This window comes from Salvia miltiorrhiza, chromosome 7 (genome assembly GCF_028751815.1).
Source record: "Salvia miltiorrhiza cultivar Shanhuang (shh) chromosome 7, IMPLAD_Smil_shh, whole genome shotgun sequence".
In the NCBI taxonomy this organism is placed as follows: Eukaryota; Viridiplantae; Streptophyta; class Magnoliopsida; order Lamiales; family Lamiaceae; genus Salvia; species Salvia miltiorrhiza.
Genome location: NC_080393.1, coordinates 13,236,991 through 13,260,071, shown reverse-complemented (window position 1 = coordinate 13,260,071; position 23,081 = coordinate 13,236,991). Strand labels below are relative to the sequence as shown.

General features: G+C 32.9%; 1 protein-coding gene and 1 pseudogene across 1 annotated transcript; both read left to right on the top strand.

The window, feature by feature from the left end:
• The first annotated feature begins 527 nt into the window (after positions 1-527).
• On the top strand, positions 528-4,308 carry LOC130995304 (probable pectin methylesterase CGR3). The gene is made up of 6 exons (XM_057920541.1): positions 528-953; positions 1,079-1,118; positions 1,701-1,739; positions 2,561-2,935; positions 3,451-3,506; positions 3,894-4,308. Exons 1-6 carry the CDS (start codon positions 831-833, stop codon positions 4,044-4,046), a joined length of 786 nt encoding a protein of 261 aa, XP_057776524.1. The 5' UTR covers positions 528-830; the 3' UTR covers positions 4,047-4,308.
• An 8,980-nt stretch (positions 4,309-13,288) lies between these two features.
• LOC130993834 (1-aminocyclopropane-1-carboxylate synthase CMA101-like) lies at positions 13,289-21,899 on the top strand (annotated as a pseudogene).
• Positions 21,900-23,081: the final 1,182 nt, after the last annotated feature.

Here is a 23,081-nt window from a genome sequence, read left to right as displayed (position 1 = left end):
TAATTAAATGAGAGTTATTATCATTTATAGTTTTATACATTGAAGTTGGTTTTGAATTTTTCTTTACCAATTTGTGTTAACCGATTTGTTTGAAATAATTTAAGTTTCCTTTTATTTTCTTCATTTCGAATTAGAGTTTCCTTTTTCTTTTGGAAATTTCCTTACCATCTGTATTAAATGATTGAGGACAACCATTCCAAAACATCATGTATTGATTTTCACAAAAGAAAAATAAGAGCATTCTTAATATAAAACAGATAGAGGAAAATTTGACACTATACCAAATTAGAAGTGGTATAGCAAGGAGGAGGATGCATGTAATGTAACCAAATTATAATGGCTTATTTATACATACAAATACTATGGGACTACTTGATCTATAGAGTAAACATTAGGATGTTTATTTTTTATTATTGATAAAATATACATTAAGTATTTTAATATTTTTTACTAAAGATTTCTTCAATTTCAGTATTTCAATAAAATATGAATGAAATCAAATTAGCTCACATGTTGTAATTTTGAAAATTAAACTTGTAAAAAGTGTATGTTGATCCAGCTGAGTGAAGACATGCACGCTTTTACGCATAAGATTCCCAATTTCAAACATCACTGCTAAATTCAACATCCAAACCACAACGACAAACTGTGTTTTCTCCTTTATCCATTTTAACCAACAAACAGTTACTCAAGATTCTGCACCTGCATTTTCATCCCTTTCCTTTTCCTCATTTCCCCCTCTACTTCTCACTGTGCCGCGATTCAATTCCCATCTCTCAATACATTTTCTATAAATCTACACATACCATCAGCTCTAACTTGGCAAATAAATGGCATCAAGAAGGCCAATAAATCCTTCTAGGCGCATATCAGAAACTGGTGCAGTTTTGTCTTCGTCTTCGTTGCAGTCAAGATCCCGCTCCCCCTCTTATTTGTCTATTGCGCTCATTGTGGTATGTCTTTGTGTGTGTGTGTTGCGATTCATTATTTTTTAAATGAAACGGATTCTGATTCGTGAAAAATAAATCTGAATTAAGGCTTCTTTCTTGACATGTTCGACTTGATCTCATTTTTGCAGGGGGCACTCTTTGTGATTGGTTATCTCTATCGCGGCCAAGGTTCGAATTGTTTTCTTAATAAATTGATTGCCTGTATTTAGCTAGAAGTTGTTTGGCATTAGATTACTGATTAGAATGCTTTTAAATGAAATTAATTCCGTGTAGGTTACGTGATGTTTGCCCAAGTTCTCTTACAACCGACATATATAGTTCATAACCAATGCATAGTGCTGCAAAAATGTAGAAGATTTTCTATGATATGCTTTGAAATTTCTCTGATCTTTTAATTGCCTTAAATTGTGTGCAATCTTGAGTAGCAGTGTGTCTCAGTTTGCTCTTATATATTGGATCTGATGTGAGGACGTGAAGTGCTTGTATTGGCATTTAGGCTTCTATCTGATATCGTTGAATGTAAGAGAACCAAGATTTTCACATATTAAATGACAAACATCACAGGAATTCTCTCACTTTTGGCTGTCTGACCTATAGGTTTACTGTGTTATATCTGTACAATTTGAGATACTTTGGTATTGAGCTTTTTGTGCTATTATGTTGGGTTGTTAGGCTATAAATTTTATGATGTTGACCAATGTGTGTTTTACTTATTATGCTTTGACTGAAAGGAAATGATTTTCCTGATAGGTGCTTTTGGAAATCCTAAAGCTCTGAATCGTGTGGAAGGTAATCATATTGCGAGCTCTTTATTTTCTAGAATCTTGAAATTTTGTCCATATAAATGGGGCATAAGTTGTTATTCTTTTGTAGTTGTGGTGTACAACTGATCCATGGCCTGTTTCATGATGGTGGATCCATAGTTCACTTTGATGGAGAAGTATTTGGGAAAAAAATGGAATATGGTCAAGGTTGCTTTGTTCTGTTTCTTGTTGAGAAAGGAAACTGATTTTTATATGTCAGTGTTCATATGTGCTTATATATGAATAGAGACTTCTATTTAGCAGTTTACATGATTTAACACATTCAACTAAGTACCTTAAGCTAGTTGAAAATTTTTCAAGGTTAATTGAATATTCAGATGCATCTTGCTAAATCTCGTCTGACAATGTTCAGTTATTGTTTTTACTCGTTATATTTGATTGGCATGCTATGCTTGTTAGTTTCCTCATGAGATTGACCTGCTGCTTTAGGTGAATATATTGCATCATATAGAGCTCCTAGAAGCATTTCCAGAACAGACAATGGCTATTCAGCTTTTGTTAAACTTTCTTTGAGTCTTCCCTATCTGATCTAAAGTAGTCTCATTGCCTTTTGACTCATCTGCATATATTTCTTTCCTGAAATAACACATCTATGGGCTCTACTTTGAGGGTCGTAAATAAAACAAGAGGTAGAACCTTTGGAACACCGTAGCTTCCCTCAGAGCATGGATGCATATATTCAGGGGTTTGGTTGACAGCTTTCACTTACATGCCCAACAACGAGAATAGAAGGTTGGCAGGCATGCTGACATTTATCTAGAGGTTCATTCACATGTTCACATGCAGGTGATGTTTCATGCACTGTAGAAGTTGAACGTGCCATTCCAATTCTAAAAAAAGCATATGGTGACAGTATGCTCAAGGTGTTGCATGTTGGTCCGGAGACTTGTTCGGTTGTTTCAAGACTGATAAAGGAGGACGGTACTGAAGCTTTTGGTGTGGAACCATATGATGTCGAAGATGCTGATGAGGCATGCAAGAGACTGGTGCACAAAGGTCTTGTTCGTGTGGCTGATATCAAATTTCCTCTTCCCTACAGGGCGAAATCATTTCCCCTTGTGATTGTGTCGGATGCTTTGGATTACTTGTCTCCGAGATATCTCAACAGGAGCCTGCCTGCACTAACAAGGTTATCATCTGAGGGTCTGGTCATTTTCACAGGTAAATATTTAAAGCCACGCTTCTTTACAACATTGTAGTATTATTGGAATTTTTTTCTTAGCTGAATTTATCGGATTTAGGTCTATTTCATTTTAACTCAAAATATAAAGCCAAAAATCCTCGTTGAGCACAGGATATATGACAAAAACATATTTGGCTATCTTGATATTAACATTTTAAATGAATCACTAAAGGTAGCAGAGGAGACATGCCCTCAATCACCTTGGCTAAGGTGTATTGACATATACTGTTCGACTTGCATTTTTGCACTTCACTATACTTGTATATTTTCTTCATGGTGCTCCTTGGCCAAGCGTCTATTTAGCCATCCTTTTTATCTTCCTTTGACTGGATCCCAGGAACAACGTGCCTTCTCTAATGTTTAAATTCAAACTATCAAAAGGGCCCTTAATTTAAATTCAATTCCAAAGTGATATACTTAGCAATCTTAAAATTCTTTTTGGTTGGTACTGCTTCATGACTTGTATATTAACTGCCTTACTGTAAATTTGCAGGGTATCCGCGCAACCAAAGAGCTAAATCTGTTGATAAAGCCAAATATGGACGTGCCGTAAGTTATCTTTATCTCACGCTTCTTTTCTTACGTTAAACTTTGCCCTTTTTTGTTCAAGGATGCTGCAGAAGTGGGCAGCTGAGAACAATATAATAAGTTTTAAATATGGCCAACCGGATTAATTAAGAAAGATTTATCCTGCTCCATAATTGGATGCTCGCCTTTTCAAATATTAGCTCCCATAGCGCAAATTGTTTGAAGTGCTTAGCAAACATCTTGTTGTCTTCAAACTTATTATTCTGGCAAATATATTTCCTAAGATGCCATATGCAACAGTAGCAGCAGCAGCAGCAGCTTTTCTCTGCTGTTGCTCATAAAGTTCACATTATTTTGCATGCAATCAGTAGATAAATATTAAGGCCTTTCCTTATTTTTCGCTGATAGGCTAAGTTGAGGAGTTCAACGTGGTGGATAAGATTTTTTCTTCAGATGAGCTTAGAGGAGAACGAGGCCGTCTCGAAGAAGTTTGAGCAAGCTGCAGCAAAGAGATCGTTCACCTCAAACTGTCAAATATTTCATCTCAAGTCTTACCAATGATGTCCTTTTAGCCGTAGAATGTCTGCATATATCAAGTAAATGTTGAATTTGTTCAGATCCTCATGAAAACTGGCAAGAGAAAGGAATCCTCAATTTTTATTTTTTTTTATCTTTATCTTTTTCATCCCAAAATAGGGTCATATTCTTTTATTGCAAATATATGGGAAAGTAGAACATTGAACATTAGAGGTGCTCTACTTTTGTATATATAACTTTGATAGCTAAACCGATAAAATTACTGTCCCTATTCCATTCTGCACCACTGAAACTCCATTAATTTCTTTGGCTTTTATTGGAGTGCAGTTTACATTTCGAAAGAGTTGATGTATTCCCAAACAGTTCTTCCTTCATATTGATTCATTGGTGAGTTCTACACTTGCTATATTAAATCATAAGTTCATTATGGAATATGAAGGTACGATTGGGAGAATTATTATTTCTTGCAGCTGATTGATTCCAATTCAAAGTGAATCGACTTGTTTTTTGTACAAGCAGAATAACATCACGGAAGGCATAGTAGTAGCTGCGGGTTCCCATTATATCAAAATAAATTAATAAATAAACTGGCCAACTTTTAATTTGATAACATGAGAGTTTGATAGATACAACATACAAGGATAAAAGTATATGAGTTTTATAGTTAGTTTGTAAAGTTTGAAATACCCTTCTATACACCTATACTAATAGAAAAAAGAGTCTAAGGCATCCTAAGGCACAACTTGTGGATTGTCTATTTTACCCCTATTACATATTTTATTTGAAGGTTATTTTACATATTATATATTTATAAAAATATATTAATTCATTAGATATTACACTTAATGTATGTGATATATATCTATAGCTATTGATAAGGCTTATGGATAAATAGTATCTTCATTCAATAAATTATTTAATAAAAGTAATGAATTAATAAATTTTCAAAAATAATAGATTATCAAATAAAATAACATTAATTACATGTACAACGTACGTTCTTTGTGTATATAAAAGTACGATTTGTATTTTTTTTGGGGCAAACACAACCACATTATTTCAGCAAATTAATTCAGCTTACAACCCCAATTACTTATTGAATTGGGCGGTGCGTGTTCTAATTTCACCACCACGTGAATGGAAAATGGTGAACGCATAAGTGGATATATATGGAGCTGCAAAATCAATTATTGGTTCCATTTTTAAATGCAGATTGAAATATGGATGATGAATATACAGATATGGAATCCTGATATTTCACTTTTGTGGTTTCTGCTTTGCCTTTTTTAACGAATATAAGAATAAGAGTGCCCACGCTTCTTCAAAATTATCCATTACATTTTATATTTCTTTCGAAATTCCATCACATTATGTACTTGAAAACTTTTTGTATTTAATATTTCATCGAGAGAATTCGACAACGAAAAGATGAACCATCTTACTGAATTCTCGTATGTTTTACGTGGACTTTTTTTCACCTAAAATTAAGGACATTTTAATTTTAGAGAAAAGAAAGTTTCGGACAACTGGACAAGAGACTTTCTTTGATATGCTGATTGCTGAGGTAGAAAAAGAATAAGGGTTATTTGCGTGTAATTAAATACACGAACTCTCACCATTTTCCAATTTTTTCCATAAATTTTAATTTTTTAATCTAAATATACGAATTTAGTATTTTTTTTTTTGCATGATTTTTATTTTTCCTCAAATTGATGCTAGCGTGGTCATCGAAGCTACTGACGTGGAATGACCGTCATAGTTATAACTGGTGATTAATGACCTACCTGTTTGCCATTACTCCAGCCAACTTTAACGTCCTCGGACCACGAACAACATTGTCGGGCTGAATTTATTGAAGACTATTCCTACCCCCAATTAGAGACATAAATTAGAGAGTGGAGAGAATTGACAGAGATTAGCAAAGAATGTCAGCGAGAATTGATAGAATAATGAGTTTACCCTTTTTTTGTGAAGAATTTGTGTTACGCAGAGAATGGGATGAATTTCATGGCTTTATTTTTTTTAAGGGTTTTTGTTGTTTTACGCAGTGGGTGGGGAAGGGTACTACTTTTAATTTTATTTCATCTTTTGTCAAAAAAATTTATAGAAATTAAAATATTGATATGTATATGACACTTAAATAATAATAGGCCACATAGACGCAAATTAGTTTTAATTTGATCGGAATTGTTTGTCATGGGAAAAAAAACACTAAGTTCGTGTATTTAGATTCAAAAAATAAAATTCGTGCAAAAAATTATAAAATGTTGAAAGTTCGTGTATTTACACGATAATAACTCAAAAAATAATTCACATAAAATTCATGTGAGAATCTTGTGAGGTAATTCGTCTTTTCGTTGTTGAATTCTCAATCTCGACCTACAATTACAACATTTTTCCAAAATTTTAGATTTCAAAAAATAAATGTAAACTGATGGCATTTTTCTTAAATAAAAAAAAATGCTAAAATTCGGGATAAAAACTATACTTATTCCAATATATTTATAAAAAAATGCTAAAATTCGGGATAAAAACTATACTTATCCCAATAATTACATATGTTTGACACCTAGTAGGATCCATCCCTTGTGTGAAAACGTAGAAATATACTCCCTCCGTCCCCAAAATAAGTTCCTCTTTGGGGACGGCACGGGTTTTAAGGAAAAGTGGTAAAGTGTATTGATAGTGGAGAAAAATATGTTATAATTAGTATTGGGAGTGGTGAAAATGTGAAAAAGTGTTACTCCCTCCGCCCGCCAAGATTATGTCACAATTACTATATCGGGCGTCCGCCAAGATTATGTCACTTTCCTTTTATGACAATGGTCCCACCATCCTCTTTAATATTTTATCCTTACTAACACTCTTTATTTACAAAAAAACCACTCAAAATTCAATCTCAACCACTCATCTCATAAAGTGGTGGGACCCATTCTCCACTACATCAAAATCATCACCAATTTTATTAAATCTCGTGCCCAAGCAAATTGTCATAATCTTGGCGGACGGAGGGAGTATAATTAGTATTGAGAGTTGTGAAAAAGTGAAAAGTAAGAATATATAACCTATTATTAGTTGTGGGGTAGTTGTCCAAAAATGAAAAGACGTCTGTGCTCTCTTGGGTGTAGGTTTTCTTTTTTCTTCATTTTAATAAAATTTCTATTTCAGCAGTCCAAAAATGAAAAGAAAGAAAGAGAAACTTATTTGGGGGACGTCCCAAAAAGGAAAAAGAGGAATTTATTTCAGGGACGGAGGGAGTATCTTTTTATATTTACAACAACATTTTTTTATATATATTTAAGGGTTAATTTAGTTTTATGTCCCGAGCTTTCAGCGTTTTCCACTAAATGTTCCGAACTTTCATTTTCTCCTAAAAAACCCTAAACTTTCAGTTTTTTCTATAAAATGTCCCACTATACAAAATTCGGTAACAAAAAGATGATTTATCTCGCCGAAAGAAATATTTTGGGGACTGCCATTGTTGGAAAACCATATTAAAAATCACTATTGTTGGAAAACGCTGAAAGTTCGAGATTTTTTTTATTATTTTTTCGTCATCAAATTTTGTATAGCGAGACATTTTATGGAAAAAACTGAAAGTTTAGAATTTTTTAGGAGAAAATGAAAATTCGGAACATTTTATGAAAAACGCTGAAAGTTCGATACATAAAACACTATTAATCCTATATTTAAAGTAATACTATGCTTTTTTATGATAATGTTTATGTGCATATTACAATGATGCTTATTTTTATGGCAATTTTAAATCATGCAAGAATCAATAATTAAGATAAATTCTTAATTCTGAAAATTTTTTAAGTGTTCCACTTCACACACACACAGGGAGTGGATCATGTAGATTCACTCCCTTATAATAGTATATACTCCCTCCATCCATCAAAGATATGTCACTTTACTTTCGGCACGGGTTTTAATAAAATGTGAGTGAAGTTGGTAGTGGAGTAAGGATCCCACTTTAAATGTGAGTGGAATGGTGTGGACCCTACTACTAAAAACGGATGTGACATATTTTTTGTGGACGGACGAAAAAGGAAATTGTGGCATATCTTTGGTGGACGGAGGGAGTAGTATTTAGCGATTTTCCACAAATGAGGGTCACGTAGCGCATTAGAAGCACACCACATGGCAGCAGCCTCTCAATGTCTTCCAGAGCCTTCAAAGGCCAAAAACACGGAGGGGTAAAATAGTCATTTTGAAAATTATAATTTTATTTTTATTTTATTTTTTTAATTTTTTATCGAAAATCTATTTTCTTCCAGCGTCCGTTGTCAAAATTATGCATATAATTAAACACCAATATGCATAAAGGTAAACATAAATATGCATGATGCTGGATAGAGATATGCACGAGAAAGTATCAGTATGTGACCCGTCAAGTGACCAGCGGAGAGAGCTACCTGACGGTGTCGGATAGTACTATGCATATAGTTCAACATGAATATGCATAAAGAAAAAACATAAATATGCATAACGTTATACACAAATATGCATATCATTATTCGACAGCGAGAGACACTAGATGGTTTGCATATTGATACTTTCTATCCAGCGTCATGCATATTTGTGTTTACTTTTATGCATATTGGTGTTCAATTATATGCATAATTTTGACGACGGCCACAGGAAAAAAATGAATTTTCTGTAAAAAAAATAAAAATAAATAAATAAATAATTTTAATTTTGTTTTTTATTTTCAAAATAACTATTTTACCCCTCCGTGTTTTTTGCCTTGGAAGGCTGCTATAATGTGGCGCGCTCCTAGTGCACCACGTGCCCCCATTGTGTGGTCCAAATTTGGACCTATATACTATGAGAGGAGTGTATACTACAGGATCCCACCTTTACACACACACACACACACACACATATATAAATTCACCTATTAAAATAAGAAATAAGATTAATTTTCAATGTCTAAATTTTATGTATCACACATATATGGAATGGATACCGTGAGAGCACATCTTAAAATAAGAAATAAGAACAATTTTCAATGTATAAATTTTATGTAGAACACATATAAATTCACCGTAATTGTGAAAAATAAATTTTTGTTATCTTGGGGATTCGAACTCATGACCATGAATTCATCCAACAGGATGATGAATCAACTGTAGATCTTAATGATCTAAGGGTTAAAAATGATTCTTATTTTATATCTTAAGAAACGTTCTTATCTTAGCCCTTCCTTAGTGCTTTTGAAATAGCCATTTTGAAGAAGGAAACACAATATTTGGCCACTAATTGAAAAAATACAAAATTTGGCCATTTTTTACGTTATAAAACTGTTTTGCCCTTAATTAAGGCAGACTAGATTCGGGTTTGCTCTCGGTTTAGGCACATATGACACTATTAGTGCCAAAAGTACCAACCGAAAAAAAAAATCTAAGTAAATTGGTACTTTTAGCACTATTAGTGCTAATAGTGCCATGCACAAATGGTACTAGTGACCATAAGACAAAGTATATGACACTAATGACATTAATATGGTCATAAGTACCATTCGTGCAGCACCCTAAATGGAGAATTTAAACCCTAAATAAATAATTTAAACCCTAAATGGGGAATCTAAACCCTAAATGATAATCTAAACCCTAAGTGTGTGTTTGTTTTTCATCCCACTAAATGGAAGGATAACATAATGAGGTATAAAATTCACTTAAAGTGGGGACCATTTATCCACTCCTTATAAGATGATATAAAATTATACCGCCCTCTATTAGGTATAAAATTATCCATTTCCCAAGGGATAAGGGGCTGCCCGAAAATTATACAACCTGCCCGAATTTTTTTATACATCAAAACAAACGAAGTATAAGGTGGTAAATGCATGTAGATTATCCCTCCCTTATATACCTCAAAGCAAACACACCCTAAATGGATAATCTAAATCCCACGGGGAAGTGTTCAAAATGATCATATAATTGTATACATCTATATAAGACAAGATAATGTATCAGCATAAGTATATGACACTATTAACACTAATATGGTCACTTGTATCATTCGTGCATGACACTATTGACACTAATAGTGTCAAGTGTACCAATTTACTTGATTTTATTTTTATTTTATTTTTTCTGTTGGTACTTTTGGCACTAATAATGTCATGTGTGCCTAACCCGCGCACAAATCCAAATCCGGTCCGCCTTAATTAAGGGCAAAATAATTCTAAAACATAAAAAATAGCCAAATTTTATGTTTCCTTTTTCAAAATGATCACGCAAGTATATTGGTTATATATATATATATATATATATATATATATATATATATTATGATAATGTGTAATATTAGGTAGTTACGATTATGAACTCATTAGTATAAATTAAATTTAATTAGATCATAAAATAATAAGAAATTCATTTTATTTAGGATTCCACATTTTAAGTTTTGGCAATAGGCACATCCAAAATTCGTTGGAGATTTAGCTTTCCCCTATCGTTGTCTTGCCCACGTTGAAAACCAAATCATGACAAACATGTTACATTGTCACCACTACTAGCATTAGCATATATCTACTTCTAATTCCCACTATATAATAGTCAATTTTGAATTAAGTTGAGATGGAATTGTTTTACCATGTCTGTATCGTTTGAAACATTGGCATTCTCTTAAGACCACAGGAACAACATTAATTTTCCCCTCATATATGTTTCACTGTTTAGGGCACGAGGCGACCAAAGTCTTTATGTTGAATTATTATAGTTCCATCTGAAAATAGGCACGCATCGTATATAAAATATGTTATCAGTAGTATATATATGTCAACAAAATGAAATGTGAATTAGAATAAAACAAGAGCAACGAGTCCATTGGAATGACCGATCTAGTAGTTGAGTGTGTTTATTGAGGCCAAATGTCACATGTTCACATTCAACTAAATCTTACATAAGTGTGTGAGCCTCTCACTCCTTATTTTCTCCATGTATGCGTAGTTTGCAAGTTATTACACAAGAACATAAATTTATTCAATGCGCAATAAAAAGCTGATCTATGAATTTTTTTGGGTGGGGAGAGGGTGCAGGGGGTAAGCCCCAATAGGCTACGGTAAAAATACTTCTTAACATATAAACTAGAAAGGAGATAAAGAACTTCAATCTAAGGCTTACCTCCAGATTTGAGAATGCTTCCTATTTTCATAAAAAAGGAGAAAGAAAAAGGGCTTATCACACTAGGAGAGGTAGAGTAACACATATTGAACTTCAATCCAAGGCTTACCTCCAGATTTGAGAATACTTCCTATTTTTTGTTTCTTGATTTTTTTTTTAATTCTATTTTAGGAAAAAACTTGATCATGGAGCCCATAAGAAGTTGGAAGAACTGGAGGTTGGTTCTGAATTTTGAAGTTGCTTAGCTTCTTGATATTCTCAGAAGAGAGGCAGCGCTGCGACATAGAGGAGGATACTCCGAGAAAAAAAAATGAAAGGTTATTGTGTTCGATGAATGATGTTTGTATGTAATGTAGAATGAACGATATTTGAATGTAATGTAGGATGATAAAAAAATGTTTGAATTTAATGAATGACTTTTTTTATAATTATTATTCATGTATATATTTTAAATTATTTATTATGAATTTTCAGATTTAATAATATATTTATTTGAAAAAATAGAAAATTTAAATATAATTACAAAATTAAAATAAAAAATTGAACAATTCAGCGATAGTTGATGATAGACGACGGACGCAAGCGCGTCGTCTATTAGCTAATAGACGACGCGCATGCGTCCGTTGTCTATTAGCTAATAGACGACGCGCATGCGTCTGTTGTCTATTAGCGCCCCCTAATAGACTACACGCACATTTATGACAAACGATTTTTAAATAGATGAAACGTTTCGCCTGTCATCTATTAGCCTTTTTCTTGTAGTGAGAACACCAATGAATTCTCTGTGTAAATGTGTGAATTGTGAAAAATAAATTTTTCGCTATCTATGAGATTCGAACTCATGACCATGAATTCATCCAACAAGATGATGAATCAACCGTAAATCTTGATGATCTAAGGGCTAAAAATGATTTCTATCTTATATTTTAAAAAGTATTTTTATTTTAGCTCTCCCTTATATATATAGGGTTGAGATCATGTAGAATCCTCCCCTTAGATAGTATATAGATCCAAATCTAGATTATACATTTTTTTCATGTGGTGGGCTAGGAGAGTGACACGTGGCAACAAGGACGAATCCATAATTTTTTATATTACGGGGACACAAAAAAATTATAAATATAAAATATGTTATTATTAATCCAAATCTATTACTAAAAAAATTGTTACATATAATAATCCAAGTCTATTGAAAATTGGGGGTTAAAGGTTTTCCTATTTATTATATATTTTAATAAATATATATACATACATATATATATATATATATATATATATGTATAATTGGTAAAAAAATAAAAAAATAAATTATGGGGGCACGTGTCCCCACAGCTGACAACGTGCGTTCGTCTCTGTGTGGCAAGGAGCTTTCAAGGCAAAATCTGCCTAGGGATAAAATAGGAATATAATTTTTAAGAATTAAAAAAAATATATTTTTTATTTTTATTTTCTTTTTTAAGATTTCAGAATTGACATATTTTTTTTCATGCATAATATTACACAAAAACATGCATAACTTTACACACAAAAATGCATTAAATTTGATTTTTTTTGCCCACCATCCACCTCACCCCCACCCCGACCCCTCCATTTATTTTTTATTTTTTATTTTTTATTTTATTTTATTTTTGTCGAAAATTTATTTTTTTGCAGGCTTAATTGACATGAGATGCATGGTTCAGTTTTATAATATGCATTGTTTTGTAATATGCAGGGTTCATTGATATAATATGCATGGTATTTTTCGCCACCTCCACCCCATCCCCACCCCCCTCCAATTTTTTTTTTAATTTTTTTTGTCAAAAAATTATTTTTTTGCATGCTTCATTGACACCAGATGTATGGTTTAGTTTTATAATATGCATTTATCATTTTTGCAATATGTATGGTTCATTGATACAATATATGCATGGTATTTTTCGCCCTGTTAATTGCACAGCGTTGGTGCATATTGTACTCCTCAACCGCGCCGGTGCAATTAATAGGGCTGAAATATCTCTTTATATTATTATTATTATTATTATTATTATTATTATTATTATTGTTGTTGTTGTTGTTGTTGTTGTTGTTGTTCTCGATACTTTGTGCGGCGCTGACTTGACAGGGTTGATGACATTTCTTAGAAGACGAAAAATGGATTATCTCGACAACTTTGCCCAAGTCTTGGCAGGTCAATCCTGCTCCCGCCTTGACATCTCAGCTCTGCCTGGGCACCAACATTCTGGCTGTGCCAAGCGTCAGCTCGGACAATTCTGCTCCAAGACGCGAATCAGTGTAACAAGGGTTAAGGGGCTCAAGTGCTAGATTTATTTTGATGTTTATAAATAGAACTTTCATTAATAAATTAGGGGATTCTTCTTTCACTTCTCACCATGTAAATTGTAATCTCCCGCACAAAACATAGTGAAAAACCCCAAAAAATCTTTCGTGGATGTAGATCTTATGATTGAACCACGTAAATATTTGTGTTCCTTATCGTTTTATTTATTGTGTTAATTCTATCTTCACTAAAGTTATAAATTAAAATATAAGTAAATTATGTTACATTATAAAAGTGTAACAAAATTTTGTGATATCCATTCATGGAGCTAATTGTTAAAATAGGATCGTAACTTTCAGTATTTTTTTAAAAAAAGATTATATGATACGAAATTTGAAATTGAGAACTATAGTTTTCATTTTTACATTTACACTCCTATTTAACACATCAAAATGAGGACAATAGCTAGCTTCCTTCGCGGTCCAAAATAAGAGTGTAAATGTAATAAATGAAAGATATATATAGTCCTCGATCATTTTCAAATTTCGTAGTAACATATAGTCTTCTTTCTGAAAGTACTGAAAGTTACGGTCCTATTTTAACAATTAGCTCTCTATCCATGTAACAAATTTTGTGACATCTAAAGATATCATAAAATATTTTTGTTATATGTATATGTCACGATATATTTTTGCTCTCTCTCTCTAGAGAGAAAGGGTGTGTCACACAAATTAATACACACACATATAAACATAATTATATTACTATATTATTAATAAAATTATATTTTTCAAAGAACTAATTATATAGTCATAAAAAACAATTACACTTTCATATGTCACAAAATTAGTTACACCTTCAAATGTCATTAAATTTAGCAACAATCATGTCATAATTTTATTTAGTGGCATTTATAAGTATCACTATTTGTCAAAAATCATGTCACTACTGAAATATTTTGTTGTAGTGTAGGGATGTCAATCGAGTCAATTCATCCAATTTTGAGTTAATCTTATTGGATTGTAGGGTTATTCGGGTGAGTGTGGGCTAATCGAAATGAAAACTTTTTGAATTAAAAATTTCCAACCTCGAAAATTTATTTAAAAAAGTTTAACTAATAAATTTCTCTTGATAATATTATATTTGTAACAAACAAATACACGAATAATTAAATAAGTGACATTTCAACATGGATATATATAGTAATTAATATGCAACTCTTAGAGATATAAAGATGCACACATTTTTGTTAAATGATTATCATTTTCTAATATTTACATCTAAACTTTTTATGTTAAGTATTGGATTAAGAATACATAGAAGTGAAATGATGAGTATAACTTTATATAATATTAAATCAAAATACATTTCACGAAATTTTGAAAAAAAAAATCTTATTTATTATACTAATTTTCGAAAGCAAATTAATGACATTAAAAATCATGTAATAAGAAAAAATTCATATAATAAGACGAATTCATTATTTCGGGTCAATCATATAGGGTTCGGGCTATTTTTGATTAACTCTATCGGGTGTCAATTACGGGTTATTTAGATTTTAATTTTATCGGGTTAAAATTTTTCAATCTTAATCATTTCAAATTGTCCACGAGTTTCGAGGTGAATTAAAGTGTATTAAAAGAATATAAAATGGAATATGGTGTGTTGCTTTACACTTGGCATTCGGTGAACACACTTACATAACTTGAAAAAGAGGCCCCCTGGCAGGCCAGCTGCTGAATCCACAACCACCGACTTCACTTGCAACTTCATTTTCTACTCATTACTGTAAAGCTTACAAGGAAGTGACTCTAGTGCACATTGCACAACTATCGAACTTTGAAATTTGTAGTTGCCACTTACTCCATTTTTGCATCATTTCATTTTCTACGATTAAACTTCTTTGTTTTACATCCTGATATAGCCCAACACTTGTTTAATTCAACTCAACAACAACTTTCTATGAATCCAATTGGGGTAAAATATTAAAAGCTTTTACCTTCTATACGTTTATACAATTTGATGGTCTGTGCAACTCCAAGACTTGACTGCCACCCAAACTACTTCATCTACATCAAATCACCTCTTCTCATTCCTTCCACTCCAATTTAAATGGATGGTCGCGCGTCATCAAAAGAATTTTTTGCCTTGCTCATTACCAATTTCATCTACTCGGCTAAGTATAAATTATAATACTATATCCTTTCACAATATTTGTTATAATTCGAAGGTGAACACAAAATTCACTTTCTCTCCACAAAGAAATAGAAATAAATCCGCGTGGAAGATACGAAATAAATCAGGTATCCACAAATATCCAATAAGGTAAGGTGGAGAGCGTCTTTGGTGCATCAGCTTTATCATTTGGGCTATGCATCCTCGGCACCTACCATTAATTCATTAATTATAGTCCAACTATCACACACGAGCCCCCCAATTTCTCTCTCTTATTGTATTAGTTGAATTAATCTTCATCTCTCCCACTTATTTTGATAAATATACCCTTAAAAAGTAGTATTTACTATATATATCTTGTTTTATTATTTACTTGCTTCTTAACATTTTGTGCTCAGACCTTGAGGCCTATTGAAATGGAAGAGAGCGAGTACTATCATTTAACTTCATGTTCAAATATCCCGATAAATTACTCGTTTCTTTACCGTTTAATAAATTTTCAAGTCATGTTATTATGGTTAGATTCTATGTCATCAAAGCTCAATCACATCAATACATATATGAATAGAATAGATTTTAATAATAACATACGTGAGAGAAAAAAATACAATACCATACATCAGTTAAGCGAAAGTGAATACAATATTTTGACTATTTCGATGGGTTTTTAGGTTCTTTTTTTGTCAATAAATTTTTATTTCAGCAGAAAGTGAATGCTAAAAAAATTGACTGTGGTCTTAGATATTTTAAAGTAAGGGACGAAACATATTTAAAAGTTTTTTTTTTTTTTTGAGGTAAATAATCGTTATCAAACTTAGTGGTATTCTACCACAAAAGTTTGATAATGATTATTATGGGTTAATATTAGCCCAATGAATATATACGTTCAAATAACAAAATCAACACATTTAATCGAGCACTTAGAGACTTATAAATCTCCAACATATCTTACATTTTTAATTGGATTTGAATCAAAAAAAAATTCTTTCAAATTGTAGAAATTATTTAGGGCATGCATAAGATATATCTCAAAAGTTGTGATCCATTTTAATTTACAATAAATTAGCATATATTAATTTGATATAGTTAAATTAATCCTGAATCCTAATTAAACAATTTTGAAGGGAGCGGGATTATTTTGGTCCCGACTGTTATTCCTACTTCCTAATGTTTATCTCAAGTTAATTTTGTTTTGGAAGAGAAAATAATAGCAGAAAAGGCAGACTGTCAATCACGACCGAAATATAGTACTGTTCCCTTGTTCCATAAAAGTGAGATATGCATATATGTAGTCATGTCTCATAATTGCTTATTTTAGAACTTGTCCATCTCTAAATGTTTAAAATTATTGTTTTCGAAAATTATATATTACTTGAGTGAGTACGTACAACTATTGAGTGGAATCCATCATAAACACCATGCACTAAAAAAACACAAACTTAGTTGGATAAGATGCCTCGCGATACAATTCAACTCAATTTCAATCACATTTCACACATGCATGGTTGGTCATAGTATATAGTTACTATATTACTATTTTTATTCAAACAATTTATATATTTATAACACCTAACTCCTAAAATTCACGAATAGATTATCTCTCATGCGTCTCACATAAGATTATCCATATTTAGAATATACTAGGTGTATAATTAATTGATAATAATTGTCCTGTACTTGGATATATGTACGACTCCCTTATTTAAGTATGATATAAACTCATGCTTTTATTTCTCTTAATTATAGTATCTATTCTAATATGATGATGCAAACAAGTAATGGTTTTCAACGAGTACAAATGATGAAGTATCATCACAGATAAAACCGACACTTAGAAATTTAGTCGGCATGAAAGAGACGTACAATAACCTAAATATATATCAGTTGGTATTTTATGATCATAAGTTAAAAAAAGGCAGTATAGTTAACTGTAGCTGACGCTGAAGGGCATTGCAAATAAACATCATAATTTCAATTCTTTCCAAATTCCAAAGTCTAAAAATGCAGAGTAAGACCCACTTATCTTTAAATTTTGCTACATGTACAAAACACATATAATTAATTTCATATATAATTGGGGTGTAGTTACTTACTGCAGTTTGGTCTTACAATTATTAGAATGTGCAATCATCAATTTATTTGACTACCTTTTTTGAGATGGTATGGAAACAAATTAATGGCACGATATATAGTAGTTTGGGATCGGAATGGGGGGGGGCTTGCTGGACCGACTCTCAGTTTTTCCATTAGAGGAAAGTGGTGCATTATTGGCTTATGTTTATGCATGCTTATATTTCACTAAAATCTCATTATGCAAAGTTGATGAAGTTGTCTACTCTCTATCGTGTTCTTCTTTCTGGAGGATAAGGTGTTGCGTAGGCGTACGAATGACTTTTTTAGATTAGCTTCCAATGGAGCTACTCATGGTTTTGTCTTGAGTCCATATCTATAATATAGGGTTAATCATAATTTGTATTTCCAACATTTAGAAAACATCTTCAACTTGCATTTTCCCTTCGAAAGCTCTTAACTTTAAAAAAAGTTTGATTTATGTCCAGCCTTATATAATCTGACAGTAGAATGATGAGACACATGTGAATTATTAAGGTTTAACTTCTTCTTTTTTATGCAATTTTATATCGAATAATACAGATTCTGGCTAGACGATTCATTATTCCGTCACAAGATTCTGTAATGTGGGACAATAAACTTTTTATATTGTTAGAGAAATTTTGAAATGAAAACGTAAGTTGAGGATACTTTTAAAAAATATTAAAAGTTTGGAAAATAAAATATATATGATTAACCCCATAATATATTAGATTGTGCATACAATCTATGTACTGTTAGGATCCAAATGAGATCCTCCGTCCCAAAATATACTGTGTACCACCGTGTACCACTCTTATTATGTTATAATTTTTAATTATTTTTTATTCAATTTTAATTTATTATGCTTTTATATAATATAAAGATAATTAACAAGGGTTCACTCATCCATTTTAGGGTTTATAATTATTTTTTTATATTTATTTGAATTAATAATATATTATTTGGGTTCATTAATTCAAAGTTAAGTTATATAATTTTTTAAATTTTAATTTTTCAATGATAAATATTAATTAGAGTTTATAATATAATAATAATTTTTATTTTTATAAAAAATAAAAAAATGAAGAATGGTACACGTGGTACACACTATATTCTAGGACAGAGGATCCCATCTGGTTAGGATCGGCCAAGAATACACAGTAGTGGAATTAAATTAAAATTTTCGAATTCATATATAATGAAATAACAATTATTTATCCTAAATGCATCAACGAGTTCGAGTTAATATGATGTAGCTAGCTAAGGATCCAAGCGTCTCGCCTCTATCAAGCCCACGCGATTTGAGAGATTAGTGGAAAATAATGCATTTTGGAAACTGAGATGAGATATGGCCTCAAGATCAGAAGAATTAATGATTGTGATAGTAGTCACATAGATTGAAGATAATGATGTAAAACAAATTAAGTAGAGATATTATTCAGTTAAATAAAGTAGGGAAGAAGAACAAGTCAATCAGCTTGACTTATACCAGTTTTGATGTCTCCATTACGACATGACTTTGAGACACGACAACATTAATGTATCCTCTTTGTTTTAAGACTCGTGAATCAATCACAATCCCATTATCAAGCTAGGAAATTGAGCTTTTAATTTTCTAGGAAACTGATTTTGTGATCATAATATTGCAGTTATATAGATAGAGAAAAGATTCAATGAGAATAGCCAAATGTAGTAAAAAATAAGAATGAATTTTGAATAGTGAGATATTCAAATTCTATAATTGATATTCCCTTCATCCCACGAATCTTGAGTCATTTCTATTTATAGTAAAAATTAGGCAAAAAAAATAAGGGATGCATAATTTAAGTTAAGTTAATTAAATTTCCTAACTATACTAATTAAAATCTGTCTGGTACAGGAAACTTCTTGAAAAAAATGAAAACTAAAACGAAAAATTCACCACATTACTTATTCTTTATTCTCATTTCACACGAAAAATAATACTATCATTCTATCCCAACCCTACTATATATAGTTATATATGAGATCTAGCCCTTTAAGTGAAAATTAAGAACGAACACCATATATTGTACATAAATGAATAATTAGTGCACAAGAAGTTGCCATTTTCCTCCCTTTAATTTCCCAAACTCACACATAAGTGCATACCCTATTTTCATCAACTCGCCAATTGTTTGCCCAAAATAAAATATTAATATATAATAATTACGTCAAAGCTTTCAAGTCCTTGATTAACTTAATAAATCGTAATTGAGTTTGTTGATAAATGAGCATAATCTTATCTTGGCGTGTTGGTGTTTCTATATATGATTAGATCAGCCAATATATATTATCTTGTTTGCTGATAAATTACCTTCCTAAGACACAACCAAATTTCAAAGTATAATTTATGGTTTCCAAATGGGGCAGCATTTTCATATAGCCAAAATATCACATGTCATATACAATAATATCCATTAATTTTTCAAGAAATGGGGCTTTAATTAATTCCACAAGACAAGACCATAGTTTGGCAAAAGTCCAAGAAGGCAACTGCGTCTGATTCAAAAAATTAAATGAGCAAATCAGGTAGCGTTGAACAAACAATACTAGCTAGTATTAATTGTGGTGTGAGTGGAGTTGTTGTATAAATAGAGGGTTGAATTCGGAAATACATTGTGACAACAACTTTTGTGTAGTGTTGTGTTTAAGGATAGCAAGAAAATGTTGTCTAGGAAAGTTACATGCAAGTCAGATGGGCAAGACTCCTCCTACTTCTTAGGATGGCAAGAATACGATAAAAACCCTTTCCACCCTATTCATAACCCATCCGGAATTATCCAGATGGGCCTAGCCGAGAATCAGGTATAATCATAATCATAATCATAATCATAATAATAGGCATGCACAAATTACAAATTAATTAACATTTTCATTTTGTACGTGCTAGCTTTCTTTCGATCTTCTGGAGTCGTGGATAGCGCAGAATCAAGAGACCAACTGGTTCAGAAAACGGGGTGGATCCGTGTTTAGGGAGTTGGCTCTTTTCCAAGACTATCACGGCCTGCCCGAATTCAAGAAAGTATGTTATGTTTATGTTTATGTTTATGTTTAAGTACATACATGAATTATATAATTAACATGCATTGCATGGCATGGCAATATATCTCAGGAGCTAGCAGATTACATGTCTGAAATCAGAGGAAATAAGGTGAAATTCGATACGAAGAAGCTTGTGCTGACGGCCGGTTCAACATCGGCAAATGAAACTCTGATGTTCTGCCTGGCCGAACCGGGAGAAGCATTTCTGATCCCGACTCCGTATTATCCTGGGTTTGATAGGGACCTCAAGTGGAGAACCGGAGTGGAAATCGTGCCAATCCACTGCTCCAGCAAAAACAATTTCGCAATCACTCAAGACGCCCTTGAAGCCGCCTATGCAGCCGCACGCCAACAGCACCTCAAAGTGAAGGGCCTCTTCCTCACCAACCCCTCCAATCCCCTCGGCACTTCCCTCTCCAACCACGAGCTCAACCTCCTCATCGCCTTCTCCATCTCCACCAACACCCACATCGTCAGCGACGAGATCTACTCCGGCACCGTCTTCTACCTCCTCCCCGCCCTTCATCAGCATCATCCAAGCCCTCAGCCAACCGCGTCCCCGACCCCCGCCACCCCGTCTGGACCCGCGTCCACCTCGTCTCCAGCCTCTCCAAGGACTTCGGCCTGCCGGGCTTCCGCATCGGCGCCATCTACTCCTACAACGACGCCCTCATCGCCGCCGCCACCAAGATGTCCGAGCTTCGGCCTCATCTCGTCGCAGTCCCAGTTCCTGCTCTCCAAGATCCTGGCCGACAAGAGCTTCATACGCAGATACACGGAGGAGAACAAGAAGCGGCTGAGGCGCAGGCAGAGGATGGTGGTGGCGGGGCTGAAGAAGTCGGGCATCCCGTGCCTCAGGAGCAACGCGGGGCTCTACTGCTGGGTGGACATGCGGGCCCTTCTGGGGTCCCAGAGCTTCGAGGCGGAGGAGGAGCTATGGAAGAAGATGCTGCTGCATTTCGGCATCAACGTGTCTCCGGGCTCCTCCTGCCATTGCACCGAGCCCGGCTGGTTCCGCGTCTGCTTCGCGAATCTGCCTCACCACACGCTGCGTGTCGCCTTGCAGCGCCTCAGGGCCCTCGTCGCCCATTAATTCTCCAATTCCTATGTAAAATATTCATCGCATTTAACCAAATATTGCATGCATGCTTTTCACCATCTAACAATCTTGCATTGCATGTCTTCTTCTCACCCTCCAAAACTAGTGAATTACTTTAAATTAAGCTTATTTACTTTTCTAGATATATACTAATTTAAGAAGACAACAATTTGATGACGAGGGTGCAAGTAAACTTCGATTCTATGCAATGGTCCATAAATATTGTTAGTCACATTCGTATCAACCAAAAGTCTGAAATTTATAGAACAATATTACCAAGCTTTGAAATATTTCTCGTCATTCATTATCCAATCAGTTCCACCCAATCATACAAAATAAACACCCACAAACTCAACTGACTATCTGCTAATATTCTTGACTTTGAGAAGTTATGCTTCAATTCTAAAAAGTTCAAAAAATTAATGATTCATCGTGCGATACAAAGAAGTAATTTGTAATTATTAGTTTTCATTTCCGCCAAGTGTGTAAAAGTAGCTTCTTCTTTTTTTCCCCGTAAAGTGATATGGGTGGGAGTCCCATTTCATGTAAGAGCTAGCTTTGTCCAACTTATTTAGCAATTTCAATTTAACTATCATTATATTATTTGTAAATTAATTTTATTTGTAATTTCTCACAAAATCTATACTAATATAAAAAGTATCTTGGACACAAAATATAGATTGCTTATTATATTCCTATTATATATTTAATTTTAAGGGTAATTGTGTAAATTATATATTATATATTTAGTAGAACATACTAATTTATTAAATATTAAAATACTACAAAAAAATTTATTAATTACATAACCTTATCCAAAATCTTTTTGATCTATATCTAGATGTCTTTTTAGAATCTTGAGAAACATAAATATCCTATAAGATCTATGTACTTAACTAGATTAATGTTTGGATCTGTGTGGTTTGGTGTATTTGGAAACAAAGGAATAGATGCACTTTTGACCAGGGGTGTTGGATCAAAGAAAAAATTGTTGCAGAAATTAAATCTCGCCTGTGGGGATGGCAGAAGACTTTCCAAATGGGTCCACTTCCTTCTGATTTCAGATCTTGGTTTGAAGCAGTTAGCTTAGTGGACTGACCTCGTTCCTTTTCTTTTGTTGTTTTTCTCCTTCGTCTTGTGACGATTGCTCTTCTTTCCCCTCGTTCTGTTGTTCTTCTTCTAGTACCTCTGGTACCTTTCGATCTTTCAATAAATTTTTCCTTATAAAAAAAAACTTA

Excerpts from the sequence above, each read along its gene's own strand:
- LOC130995304 (XM_057920541.1), top strand. The coding sequence starts at position 831 with ATGGCATCAAGAAGGCCAATAAATCCTTCTAGGCGCATATCAGAAACT. Across the intron at positions 1,119-1,700 it reads TTATCTCTATCGCGGCCAAG|GTGCTTTTGGAAATCCTAAA; the intron begins GTTCGAATTGTT and ends TTTTCCTGATAG. Across the intron at positions 3,507-3,893 it reads AAGCCAAATATGGACGTGCC|GCTAAGTTGAGGAGTTCAAC; the intron begins GTAAGTTATCTT and ends TTTCGCTGATAG.